Source organism: Thamnophis elegans, chromosome 1 (genome assembly GCF_009769535.1).
Source record: "Thamnophis elegans isolate rThaEle1 chromosome 1, rThaEle1.pri, whole genome shotgun sequence".
NCBI lineage: Eukaryota > Metazoa > Chordata > Lepidosauria > Squamata > Colubridae > Thamnophis > Thamnophis elegans.
The window spans coordinates 177,298,109-177,312,274 of NC_045541.1; the positions used below are offsets into that span (position 1 = coordinate 177,298,109).

Genomic DNA, 14,166 nt, shown 5'->3' on the forward strand with positions numbered 1-14,166 from the left:
ATTCACACCCTGGTCAGTGTCTCTTTGCACTTCTACCATCGGGCAGAAGACATCAAAGTAGAGCCAGCCGAACCAACAGGTTTAAAGATAGTTTCTATCCTTGGCCTGTGAGACTTTTTAATACAACCACAATCACTCCATGCACACGCTAGTGTTTTTTTTTCCTTTTTCTTCCTTTTTTCGTTTCTGTTATAATTTTGCACCAGTGAGGTTAAAACCAATTTCGTTGTATTTAAGTACAATGACAATAAAGATTAGAGTTATATCTATACTTACAACTGGAACTGATCATTGCTGGAGCATCCCATAAGTCACATGACCAAAAATTGGGCACTTGGCAACCAGCCTGTATTTACGTCCACATGGTTCAGTTAACAACTGCAGGGATTCACTTAACAACTGTGGCAGAAAAAGTCGTAAAAACAGGCGTGACTCACTTAATGACCCTCTCGCTTAATAACAGAAACAAAAGGTCTGTTGGGAGCCCTGCATAATTTTTAAAAGTGGGAAGGAGTTCTAAGAGAAAAAACATTTAAGAAACATTGTTTTAGATGAAAATTCATGGGGGTTGCTCTGCTACAGACAGTCGTAGAAAGAAAAAGACTACCGTACTAGTGCTTGGGAATTCTGGGGGTTGAAGTCCACCCATCTTAAGGCATGCGCTGGCTGGGGAATTCTGGGAATTGAAGTCCACCCATCTTAAGGCATGCGTTGGCTGGGGAATTCTGGGAATTGAAGTCCACCCATCTTAAGGCATGTGTTGGCTAGGGAATTCTGGGAACTGAAGTCCACCCATCTTAAGGCATGCGCTGGCTGGGGAATTCTTAGGAATTGAAGTCCACCCATCTTAAGGCATGCGCTGGCTGGGGAATTCTGGGAATTGAAGTCCACCCATCTTAAGGCATGCGCTGGCTGGGGAATTCTTAGGAATTGAAGTCCACCCATCTTAAGGCATGCGCTGGCTGGGGAATTCTGGGAATTAAAGTCCACCCATCTTAAGGCATGCGCTGGCTGGGGAATTCTGGGAATTGAAGTCCACCCATCTTAAGGCATGCACTGGCTGGGGAATTCTGGGAACTGAAGTCCACCCATCTTAAAATTACTGCAGTTGAAAAAATCCTGATTTATATCATTGGTACAATGATGGCAACAACCAAGTGATGTCATGCTCCATTTGGTGGGTCTGCAATCAGCCAAAATGCCACAAGGAAGCCTGCAGGTGAGTCTGAGCACACTTCGTTAAGGTGGGAAGCTGAATTAGGAGAGAGCAGCAGCATTGAAAAGATGCTCAAAGGGTTCAAAATGTTCCTGGTTTAAGGGAATTAAACGTTGCATGTTGTAAACCTGGCATGCAAGCAAACTAAACATGAATGCTATGGTTTCATCTGATGGTCTAACTCAGGGGTCACCAACCTTTCCGACCTCAGGTCATAATTTTAAATCCCACGGACCACTTATGATTTAAAAAAAAAGATAAATAGTATTTAGTGCAATATAAAAATGCAAATAATTTTTCTGCAGACCAGCAAAAATTTTCTCTGGTGGTCTGCGGACCATTAGTTGGTGACCACTGATCTAGCTTAAGACAAGGCAGGGTTCCCACGACTCACTAACCCCTCCTCCAACTAACCTAACCCAGCTTTACAACTAACAATGCCCAGTTTGGGCAGACTGCGCTCCCGGGCGCCCAGTTGGGGAAGCGACGCGTCGGCAAGCAACAGGGTTGCCTAGGCAACCCCGGCGGGCTCCGCGTCATCCGGCCGGCCATTCAGCCTACAATTCCCGAAAGGTCCCGCGAGAGGGGGCGGTGCCTCGCAGGAAACGGCGCGGCCGGGCGCAGGGCTGCCCTTGGAAGAGGCATCGCTCCGTCATGGCGTCCCGCACATTCCCTTTGCTCAAGTGAGTCGGGCGGGCTTAAAGGCGGTTGTTGTAACGGCAGAGAAGGGGAACCGGGGGCGCGGAGGGGGGGGGGAGAATCGCGAGACGGGGCATCTCCCCCACCCCTTCCCAGCTTCGGGTCCCGGGGATTCTCCGGGGATCTGGAAGCCCTTAGTTCGGTGGAGCCCCGCCCTCCAACTTACCCTCCGCATTATCGCATGCCATATAACTATTTTTTTGCAGAAATGCAGATTCGTTTTATTTAGGCAACCGAAATGCACGGAAGCTTTGCAAGGGATTCTCACGATGTTCCTGGTATAGGATGGTATAGCAATAGGTCATAGTCATCGTAGTAGAAGAGAACCTTGGAGGTCTTCTAGTCCAGCCCAGTATAGAATGCTGTAGGATCTCCTGCTTGAACAGGGGGCTTGAGCAGAGGGCTGGACTAGAAGACCTCCAAGGTCCCTTCCAACTCTATTCTGATTTCCCTCTCCTTGAAGCCCATGGCAAATCTAGGCAGCAGCATCCTAAAAAGCAGAGACATCCCCCTGCCAACAAAAGTGCGTATAATCAAGGCTGTGGTTTCCCCAGTTGCAATGGATGGCTGTGAAGGTTGGACCATAAGGAAGGCTGAGCACCAAAGAATGGAGGCCTTTGAACTCTGGTGCTGGAGAAGACTCCTGCAAGTCCCTTGGACTGCAAGGCCATCCAACTGGTCAGTCCTAGAGGAGATTAAACCCTGACTGCTCTTTAGAAGGTCCTAAATCCTGAAGAGGAAACTCAAATTCTTTGGCCACCTAATGAGAAGGAAGGACTCCCTGGAGAAGAGCCTCATGCTGGGAACGATGGAGGGCAAAAGAAGAAGAAGGGAACGGCAGAGAATGAGGTGGCTGGATGGAGTCACTGAAGCTGTAGGCGTGAGCTTAAATGGACTCCGGAGGATAGTAGAGGACAGGAAAGCCTGGAGGAACATTGTCCATGGGGTTGGGATGGGTCAGACATGACTTTGCAACTAACAACAACAACCACAACCCCTGATTGTGTCCTGACTGGATCTAACATCGATCCTTCCCTTGATGCCTTGTTCAATGTGACTTTTGATAGAGGAGAAAATCAGATTTTGCAAATTTCACGAAAAATGTTTCTGGAGATTCTCAGTCATCCAGGTCATGGTTGTCCCAAAGGTGCTTTTTCTTTTCAAGAGGAAACTGGACTTTCTGTTTTTTTTTCTTTTGAAGATGTTTCCCTTCTCATCCAAGAAGCTTCTTCAGCTCTGACTGGATGGTGGGGAATGGAAGTCCAGCTGTCTGCAAGGAGTATAAATCCTTCCATTCCCCACCATCCAGTCAGAGCTGAAGAAGCTTCTTGGAGGAGAAGGGAAACATCTTTAAAGAAGACACAAATAAACTTCCAAGTGGTCTCAAGGACCCTCTAAAAAGGATGCAAATGACCAGCTGTCTGCAAGGAGGATAAATCCTTCCGTTCCCCACCATCCAGTCAGAGCTGAAGAAGCTTCTTGGATGAGAAGTGAAACATCTTTAAAGAAGACACAAATAAACCTCCAAGTGGTCTCAAGGACCCTCTAAAAAGGATGCAAATGACCAGCTGTCTGCAAGGAGGATAAATCCTTCCGTTCCCCACCATCCAGTCAGAGCTGAAGAAGCTTCTTGGAGGAGAAGGGAAACATCTTTAAAGAAGACACAAATAAACTTCCAAGTGGTCTCAAGGACCCTCTAAAAAGGATGCAAATGACCAGCTGTCTGCAAGGAGGATAAATCCTTCCATTCCCCACCATCCAGTCAGAGCTGAAGAAGCTTCTTGGAGGAGAAGGGAAACATCTTTAAAGAAGACACAAATAAACTTCCAAGTGGTCTCAAGGACCCTCTAAAAAGGATGCAAATGACCAGCTGTCTGCAAGGAGGATAAATCCTTCCATTCCCCACCATCCAGTCAGAACTGAAGAAGCTTCTTGGATGAGAAGGGAAAGGTCTTCAAAGAAAAACAAAGGAAGTCCAGTTACCTCTTGAAAAAAAAGCACTTTTGGGACTGGAAAAATGTTTTTTTGCAAAATTGCCCTGTCTCCCTCCACATCGAAGTCCCACTGCGCCCCATTTAATCCCTACCGAATTACGGGTAGTCCTCTACTTACGACCACAGTGGAGGCCAAATTTTTTTGTTGCTAAGTGAATGGTTGGTTAAGTGAACCTTGCTCCAATGTTGTGCCACTGTTGTTAAGTGAATCGCCGTATTTGTTAGGAGCATGATTTTCAAGTGAATCGGGCTTTTAATGACTTGATTACACTTGCCAGAAGATCACAAAAGGGGATTCCCTGATCCCAGGGCACTGCCACCGTCATAAATGGGAACCCGATTGTCCTGCGTCCCAAATTTTGACCTTGTTCTGTGACTATTAAGATGCTGTAACAATTGTCAGGGTGAAAAACAGTCATAAGTCACTTTTTTCAGTTGTAACTTTGGACAGCCACTAAACGAACTGTTGTAAGTCGAGGACTGCCTGTATGTATTGCTGTTGATTAGGTCACTGTTTCTCAACTTTGGCCTCTATAAGATGTGTGGACTTCAAGTCCCAGAATTCCCCAGCCAGCATATGCTGGCTGGGGAATTCTGGGAATTGAAGTCCACTGATCCTGCAGTAGTCAAGGTTGAGAATTAGGATTAGGTGTTTAGGCTCCTAGTTAGATTTGCCCGCTTTCCTTGCAGTTTTCTTTCTGGTCAAGGAAGAGTCGGCCATTGGATGGAGGGCGAGCGAAGAATCCAACAGATCAGGCTGCATTGGCAGGCTGGAAGAGCTTTCCCTGTTGAATTGGTGCCCACTTCTCACTCAAATCCGAGAGCGTTTGCTACTTTCTGTTAATAAAATTTTTGGAACTCCAGGACAGGAGTTCCAGGCTGTGTTAAACCACAATCGGTTAAAATCTTGCTGACTTAAACCGTAGTTGGTTGAAAGTTTGCTGTGTTAATAACAAACCTTAACTGTGGCTGTGTTAAACCACAGTCAGTTAAAACCTGAATTCTATCAGGCACTTGAATTCACTTGCTTGTTTGCATCCCGTTTTTATTTTTACAAATCACTCAAGACAGGAAAAGTATCGAATATACCTCCTATTTTCCCCCCTAACAACAATCCTGTGAGGTAGGTTGGGCTGAGAGAGAGAGAGAGAGAGGGAGACTACTTAAAGACACCCAGCTGGCTTTCATGTGTTAAGGCAGGACTAGAACTCACCGCTTCCTGGTGATTGGCCCCAAATCACCCAGCTGGCTTTCATACATGAAGTAGGACTAGAATTCACCATCTCATATCCATAGCCAGGACTTCAATCCTGACCGGTTCAAGGTTGACTCAGCCTTCTGTTCTGAGGTGCGTAAAATGAGGACCCAGATTGTTGGGGACAATAGGCTGACTCTGTAAACCGCTTAGAGAGGGGCTGTAAAAGCTCTGCGAAGCGATATATACCGTATTTTTCGGAGTATAAGACCCACCTTCCCCCCCCCAAAAGGGTGAAAAACTGGGTGCGTCTTATACACTGAATATAGCATTTTTGGTATCCCGAAACCTTACCCCCTTTCCAAAAACGGCCATGCATAGCCTTTAGGAGGCTTCCAGAGTGCTCCTGGGAGCTGGGGAGGGCAAAAAGGAGCGAAAACGGGGCCATTTTTTCACAAAAACGGGGCTGTTTTTGCCCTCCCAAGCCCCCAGGAGCACTCTGGAGGCCTCCCAAACTCTCTGCGTGGCCCCTTTTCATACAAAAAAAGGGGGGGTGCACAAAGATTGTGGGAGGCCTGCAGAGTGCTCCCGAGGGCCGGGGGAGGGCAAAAACTTTTTTTTTTAATTGAAAATTTTTGGGAAAAAAAACTTTTACAAATGTTTACCTCCCTCCCCCTACCCTCCCCACCCAAATCCCACCCACCTCCCAACATTCCCCCCCTCCCCGACTTCCCAGAACCAATACAGGGTATAAATCTTTAACAAAGATATTCTAAAATAAACTTTAAAAAAAGTTAGTATCATCTTTCATTTGAGCTTTAACTCCTCTTTGCTAGGCTAACTCTAAACAGATTATATCATTCCTTGCTTCTTCAGTCGTAAACTATCTGGAATTTCTTAGTCCCATATTTATTTTGAGTATAGCCAATCCATTTTCTCCACTCCAATTTATATCTCTCGTTTGAGTGGTCCTTGAGATATGCTGATATTTTAGCCATCTCTGCTAGGTTTGTAACTTTTAATGTCCATTCTTGAATAGTAGGCAAATCTTCCTTCTTCCAGTATTGCGCCACCAACAGTCTAGCTGCGGTTATTAAATGCAAAATCAGGTTAGTCTCTATAACTGTACAATCAGTAATTATACCTAACAAGAATAAGTGCGGGGTAAACTTTATCCTTTAAACTTTTTTTTTTTAATGTACCTCTTCAAAATCTTGGTGCGTCTTATACTCCGGTGCGTCTCATAGTCCGAAAAATACGGTAAGCCTAAGTGGGATGGCTGAGCGCTAAAAGACCTTTTCTGTTTTTCTCATGCAGGTGGATGGCCAAAGCAGGACTGGCTGGCGGTGCCCTTTACGTGGTTTACTCCCAGGGGCTGCTGGCTAGCGGTGATCAAGGTGCCGAAGCCCTCCATAAAGCCAAAGCAGCTGTTCCTCCAGCTGTGGAGGAATGGACAAAGTATTTGGGTTGGCAGGTGAGCCCAGAGCATCCCCTCGGGTCACCTTCGAGCCTAACGCAGGTCATGGATGGATCTCGGGGGAGTTGGGGGCTGCCAATCTACCGAGGAGTGGGTTCTCCAAAGGAGGGGAGCAAGGAAGGAAGTGCAGGCAGTCCTCGACTTAACCACGGTTCGCTTAGGGACCGTTCAAAGTTACAACGGGGACAGTGATTTGGAAAGGAGGCTTAGAAAAGTTTGTTATTAAATTTTATGGATGTTTAGCTAGAATAGGACATAAGGATTCAGTGCTATTGGAGGATTTCAGAAATAGTAAATGAAATGCCAGTATGTGGTTATGTATTAAATCTTGGTATATTTTATGATGAAGGACGTTTAAACAACTATTGTCAAATGAAAATGGAGGCATGATGACGGTAACGTATAAATATCTGAGTTAAAATACTTGAGTTATTATAAATTATGCTTGATGACTGTGGAAGAGATGCACGAAAGCCTTTTGTAACCAACTGATACATTTTCAACAGTATGTAAAAAAGGAAGATTTTATGTGTTGTGTTTGTTTTGAAAACTAAAAAAAAAAAAGACAGTTACAATGGGGATGAAAAAAAAGGGGCGTACGACCGTTTTTCACACTTAACGACCATTGCAGCATCCCTGTGGTCAGGTGATCAGAAATTCAGATGCTTTGCTGTAGTGTCCCAGGGTCATGTGATCCCGTTTTGCGACTGTCTCACCAGCAAAGTCCATGGGGAAACCAGATTCACTTAACAACCGGGTTACTGATTTATCAGTTCTAGTGATTCACTTAACAACTGTGGCAAGAAAAGTCGTAAAATGGGGCAAAACTTACTGAACAAATGTCTCACCTTTAACAACATAAATTCCGGTCTCGATTGTGGTCATATATACTGCCTTGGTCATACAGTTATTAAATCTGGCTTTAAGGAGTTTAACAAGTGACTTATGACCTTTTTTCACACTTACGGCCATTGCAGCATCCCTGCGGTCATACGTGATCAAAATCCACCTGCGTGGCCACTGGTTCATATTTATGACGGTCGCATATGCGATCCTCTTTTCTGAGCTTCAGTGGGGGAGCAAGATTCACTTAACAACCGTGGGACTAACTCAACACCCGCATTGATTTGCTTAACAACTAGGCCAAGAAAGGTTGTAAAACGGGTCGCAAAAGTCACTCAATGAATGTCTCACTTAGCAATGTAAAATTCCCCATTGGTGAACAAAAAGTCGCCAAAGGGGATGACGTGAACTTGGGACACCGCGACCGTCATAAGTGAACCAGCTGTCCAGCATGTGATTGCGGATCATTGTGACCAAAGGAATGCTGCAACGGTCATATGTGTGGAAAATGGCCATCAAGTCACTTTTTCAGAGCCATTGTAACTTTGAAGAGTCACTAAGCGAACTGTTGTAAATTGAGGACTATCTGAATATTATAGATTAGGGGTTTCCAACTTTGGCAACTTGAAGACTTGTGGACTTCAAGTTGAAGTCCACAAGCTATGCTGGCTGTGGAATTCTGGGAGTTGAAGTCCACAAGCTATGCTAGCTGTGGAATTCTGGGAGTTGAAGTCCACAAGCTATGCTGACTGGAATTCTGGGAGTTGAAGTCCCTAAGCTATGCTGGCTGTAGAATTGTGGGAGTTGAAGTCCACAAGCTATGCTGACTGTGGAATTCTGGGAGTTGAAGTCCACAAGCTATGCTGGCTGTGGAATTCTGGGAGTTGAAGTCCACAAGCTATGCTGGCTGTGGAATTCTGGGAGTTGAAGTCCACCAGTCTTCAAGTTGCCACATTTGGAGAACCCTGGTATAGTTTCTCTATTGGTGGAATCTTTTGCAGCAAGCTTACATCAAACTTTGTTCTTTTCCCCCTTGCGAACCTGGTAGAATTTGAACACAGCACTTTCTCTCATCCTTCGTTCAGATCTCTAACCCTTTTCTGCCAAATCTCTCAAGTCTGTTTTTGTCTTTCATTTCTGCAGCTTCCAGAGGTTCCAAAAACTGAATTTTCCCTCTGCAATGCCTGGAACTCAGGTAAAGTGGCTGTCCTGCTTGGGATTACAATCATTTTTGTAACCGGGTTCCTTCGAAAGGTGTGGCAGCTATGAGGACATGTTTAAAAAGTGTGGCCAAAAAAACAACACTAAAGGGGGAGGAGGTCGTGTGATGTGATGGCCTCTATTACTTTTCTTCTCTGTAAAGAATTCTATTTCATTTCAAAAAATGAAAAAAGGCTAAAATACAACATTTCAACAAAAGAAGAAAGACGAAGGACGGGAACAATAGGGAAAGTTTTAAATGCAGGATTCAAGTAGGAAAGAAAAAAAAATGGAATAGAATAGAATTATTTTATTGGCCAAGTGTGATTGGACACACAAGGAATTTGTCCTTGGTGCAGATGCTCTTAGTGTACATAAGGAGAATAAAAATACATCCATCAAGAATAAAAGATACAACACAGTGACAGTCAAGATTACTAATAGGAGAAGGAAGGAGAGAAGGAGAGAAGAAAGGAGGGAAGGAAGAAGAGAAGGAGAGAAGGAAGGAGGGAATGTAGGAGAGAAGGAAGGGAAGGAAGGGGGGAAGGAAGAAAAGAAGGAGAGAAGAAAGGGAAGGAAGGAGGGAATGGAGAGAAGGAAGGGGGGAAGGAAGGAGGAAAGGAAGGGGGAAAGGAAGGAGAGAAGGAGAAAAGAAAGGGAAGGAAGGAGGGAGGGAAGGAAGGAGGGAAGGAAGGGGAGTAGGAGAGAAGAAACGAGGGAAGGAAAGAGGGAGGGAGGGAAGAAGAAGTAGGACCGTTGTAAGATAAGATGGATCTATGGGATGTTATAAATACATATTATAAAAAAAAGAAAAAAAAAGATTACTAATAAGCTATCAAATTGTATTAGGAAACAAATACAACAATATAAATCGAAAGACACAAAGCAACATCGTTATACAGTGGGGCAAAAAAAGTATTTAGTCAGCCACCAATTGTGCAAGTTCTCCCACTTCAAAAGGTGAGAGAGGCCTGTAATTGACATCATAGGTAGCATTTCAAGGCCCTGGAGTGGCCTAGCCAGCCTCCAGATCTCAACCCCATAGAAAACCTTTGGAGGAAGTTGCAAGTCCATGTTGCCCAGCGACAGCCCCAAAACATCACTGCTCTAGAAGAGATCTGCATGGAGGAATGCGCCAACATACCAGCAACAGTGTGTGCCAACTTACAGAAAATTTGGCCTCTGTCATTGCCAACAAAGTATTGAGATGAACTTTTGATATTGACCAAATCCTTACTTTCCACCATAATTTGCAAAAAAAATTTCTTTCCAAATCAGACAATGTGATTGATTGTCTGGATGTGTTTTCTCATTTTGTCTCTCGTAATTGAGGTCTACCTATGATGTCAATTACAGGCCTCTCTCATCTTTTTAAGCGGGAGAACTTGCACAATTGGTGGCTGGCTAAATAACTTTTTTGCCCCACTGTAGTCGTAAGTGGGAAGAGATAGATACTAGTCATTAAATACTTTGACAGTGTTGTGGGAATTAGTTGTTAAGCAGAGTGATGGCATTCGGGGGGGAAATGTCCCTGTGTCTAGTTGTCTTAGTGGGCAGTGCCCTATAGCATCATTTTGAGGGTAGAAGTTGAAACTATTTGTGTCCAGGGTGTGAGGGGGCTGTAGATATAGAGCTGAGGTGGTGCAGTGGTTAAATGCAGCACTGCAGGCTACTTCAGCTGACTGCAGTTCTGCAGTTCAAATCTCACCGGCTCAAGGTTGACTCAGCCTTCCATCCTTCCGAGGTGGGTAAAATGAGGACCCGGATTGTTGTTGGGGGCAATATGCTGACTCTGTAGACCGCTTAGAGAGGGCTGAAAGCCCTATGAAGCGGTATATAAGTCTAACTGCTATTGCTATTGCTATTAGATATTTTCAAAGCCCTCTTTTTGACTGGTGCAGGATACAGGAAGGCAAGTTGGTAGCAATTGATTTTTCTGCAGTTCTGATTATCCTCTGAAGTCTGTGTCTGTCTTGTTTGGTTACGGAGCCAAACCAAACAGTTATGGAGGTGCAGATGACAGGCTCAACAATTCCTCTGTGGAACAGAACCAGCAGCTCCTTGGGCAGATCTAGCTTCCTGAATTGGCGCAGGAAGAACATTCTTGGTTGTGCTTTTTTGATGACGTTTTTGATATTAGGCGTCCATTTTAAGTCTTGAGATATGATAGAATCTAGGAAGGAAGGAAGGAGATGGGAGATGGAAGGAAGAAAGGAAAGAGATGAGACATGGAAGGAAGGAAAGAAAGAAAGATGGGAGATGGATGGAAGGAAGAGTGAGGAAAAGAAGGAAGAAAGAAAAAAGAAAGAGGTGGAAGGAAGGAAGAGCGAGGGAAGAAGGAAAGGAAGAAGGAGGGAAAGAAATGAGAGATAGGAAGGAAGGAAGAGGAATGGGGGGAGGAAGCTTAGGGAGAAAGGAAAGAAAGGAAGAGGGGAAGGAAGTAAATAGATGATAGAGGGAAGGGAAGAAGGATGGAAGGATGATTGGAAGGAAGGAAGCCAAAAAGGGCAGAAAGGAAGGAAAGGGAAAGGAAAAGAAAAAAGGAAAGAAAAGCTTCCAATCTTCTTTACCGCAGTTATAAATGCATTTATATTTTATCCCCCCTCCCTCCTTCCGTCCCTCCCTCCCTCTCTCTCTCTCTCTCTTTCTCTCTCTCTCTCTGTCAGATTACATTTTCCCCTTCTTTCTGTATCCTCCCCTTTCTAAGCCCCGAACCCATAAAATCCCCAGCGCATGGAACGGATCGCCGATTGGTTTAAAGCTGCCGGTTAAACTCTCTCCCTTTCGTTTCTCCCTTTCCGTGCAGGGGTTCGTACTGTCATAAGTGCCCTTTCCGTCGCCCCCACCAAGAGCTGCGAATACACCCAGCAAGGTTGGAAGTACATCAAGGAGCTGGTGAAATGAAGGCAGCCGGAGCAGCGTTGCGTTCTCTCCTGCCGTCCAGCAGAAATCACCTCCGTCCGGTTTTGCGGAAAGCAACCCCGTTCATACAGCCGGGGTTATAAAAGAGCCGCCAGACAGCCTATTTTTTTCCCCACTCCTTTTCATCATCAGACTGTTCTGACTCTTGATTTCTGTTATGGGGCAAAGCCGATTCGAGGTCGGGATAAAGCGGTGGGCCCCCCCGTCTCTTGGCCCCGTTACCAAATTAAAGTTGGAATGTGTGGGTTTGCGAAAACCTGGGGAGTTCATTTCCCTTTTCTTTTAATGCATCCCCGAATCGAAGACCAGCTGGCCATCCAGAGGCACGCATACATGCGTGGTAGGGCTGGGCGGACGGCTGGCGTGCCCGCAGAGAGGTCTCTGTATGCCACCCGTGACACGCGTGTCATAGGTTCGTCATCACGCTTCTAGGTTGCCCCAGAGGTGCTTTCTCCAAAAGGCAACAGGACTTTCTTGAGGTTCTTTTTTTCCCTTTGAAAACATTTCGCTTCTCATCCAAGTAGTTTCTTCGGTTCTTCCTAACTGAAGAAGCTTCTTGGATGAGAAGCAAAAGCTTTTTTCCGTTTGTCCGATTTTATTAGTTCATCCAAACACAAAATGAAAGAAGTGGAAAGAAAAACGAGAACAATGGGAAAATAGGGAAGGGGGAAGAAACAAGAAAACACTGATTTCCAACTCTCTTGGATGGAATAGAATAAGGTAATAACATAGATCCTCACCTTTTGACTTTTGCAGAATAATGCAGTATATACCAGCTATTTCTATTGTGACAAACCTACCTACTTCTTTAAGAACAAATGTATCGGCAAAACCCAAGTTTTACATTTTCAGTTTTTTCCCCACCTCGAGCACAAAGTCCAGAAGTGGTTTCCAACTAAAGAAGTGAATCGTTTTCAAAGGAACAAAACAAAAACACAGTTCAGGTGCCTTTTGGAAAAAGCACCTTTGGGACAACCATGTCTTGGATGACTGAACATCTCCAAAGACGTCCTTCAAGGTGCTTCCCAATTCCATCTGAGGGTCTGGGGAATCTCGGAACGATTCAGGTTACGGATTTGGAAACGGGGGAGGTAGGAATCGGCTGTTCGCTTTGAGACAGGGTTGGTGGCCACCAAAGCTGTTGGAATCCAGCCTTGAGGAGGATTTAGAGAAGTCCAGAGAAGGACCCACTAAGAGTGTGCGAGGGGAACCTCTATCTATCTATCTATCTATCTATCTATCTATCTATCTATCTATCTAATCTATCTATCATCTATCTATCTCATCAGCTATCTATCATCTTGTCAGCTATCTATCCATCCATCCATCCATCTACCTATCTATCATCTATCTATCTATCTACCTACCTAACTACCTACCTACCTACTTATATCCTATCCTACCTATCTATCTGTCTATCATCTTTCTATCATCTCTCTGTGATATCTATCTATAATCTGTCTCTATGTATCTTATTTATCTATATCTGTCTGTCTATCAATCTCATCAGCTATCTATCTATCTTGTCAGCTATCCATCCATCTATCATCTATCTATCTATCTCATCAGCTATCTATCTATCTTGTCAGCTATCCATCCATCCATCCATCCATCCATCCATCCATCCATCCATCCATCCATCCATCCATCCATCCATCCATCCATCTATCTATCTATCTATCTATCTATCTATCTATCTATCTATCTATCTATCTACTCTATCATCTTGAATTGTTGGAGTCCCCACACAGGTGACCCTTATCTCATGTTCCCCCCAACTCAGCCTCTCTCGATCCTGAGACGAACAAGCATCAAAAGCAATTCTTTCAAATAATTATTTTTTAATGAATCACTTTTTTTAAAAAAAGAGAACGAAGCAAAAAGGAAAGGGAGAAAAAAAGGAAAATTAGAGGGATCATATCAGTAAGGAAATCTTCATAGTTGATTTTTTTTGCGTCTGTGGGGGTGCACTTGAGTGTGTGATGGCTCATGGAATGCCGATGTTATTCGTTGCGGCAACTGCAACTGTGTGTTGTCAGATGCCTCTTGCCCAAAGCTTAGCAAAGCTCCCCAGGGCCAGAGGGTAGCCTCTTCCGATGCGTTTTGATATAAACCTCCTTTTCCCAGTGAAGGGAATGTTGCCGTTTCGTCCTCTGAAGTTCAACAGATCCTGCCTTGTATGAGATCCTGGTGAATTGTTCATCTGCGGGGAATCACAGAATATGGAATAACAGGATTGGAAGGGACCTTAGAGGTCTTCTAGTCCAACCCCCTGCGTCATTGTTTCAAGAGACATTTTTCTTACCTAAACAAAGAAACAGGATGACTGAGGACTTAAAAAAGGATTGAGGTGATACTGGACTTCCTGCTGGATTGACTCTGGTTCTACTTTAGGCAAGGAAAACTCAAATGCACAGGTACAGTGTAGGTGGTACCTGGCTCAATAGTAGTAACTGTGAGAGGGAACTTGGAAGTCCCAGTGGACAACCATTTAAATAGGAGCCAGCCGTGTGCAGCAGCTGCCAAAAAAGCCAACACAGTTCTAGGCTGCATCAACAGAGGGATAGAATCAAGATCACGTGGAGGGTTAATACCACTTTATAAGGCCTTGGTAAGGCCA

General features: G+C 44.6%; 1 protein-coding gene across 1 annotated transcript; it reads left to right on the forward strand.

Moving 5' to 3' along the window:
* The first annotated feature begins 1,801 nt into the window (after positions 1-1,801).
* On the forward strand, positions 1,802-11,804 carry MICOS13 (mitochondrial contact site and cristae organizing system subunit 13). The gene is made up of 4 exons (XM_032220686.1): positions 1,802-1,899; positions 6,422-6,578; positions 8,568-8,619; positions 11,431-11,804. Exons 1-4 carry the CDS (start codon positions 1,871-1,873, stop codon positions 11,526-11,528), a joined length of 336 nt encoding a protein of 111 aa, XP_032076577.1. The 5' UTR covers positions 1,802-1,870; the 3' UTR covers positions 11,529-11,804.
* Positions 11,805-14,166: the final 2,362 nt, after the last annotated feature.

Bases quoted from the DNA above. Each gene is read 5' to 3' on its own strand.
- MICOS13 (XM_032220686.1), top strand. From the start codon at position 1,871: ATGGCGTCCCGCACATTCCCTTTGCTCAA. The intron at 6,579-8,567 runs GTGAGCCCAGAG...TCATTTCTGCAG, and splicing joins CAAAGTATTTGGGTTGGCAG to CTTCCAGAGGTTCCAAAAAC. The intron at 8,620-11,430 runs GTAAAGTGGCTG...CTTTCCGTGCAG, and splicing joins CTGCAATGCCTGGAACTCAG to GGGTTCGTACTGTCATAAGT.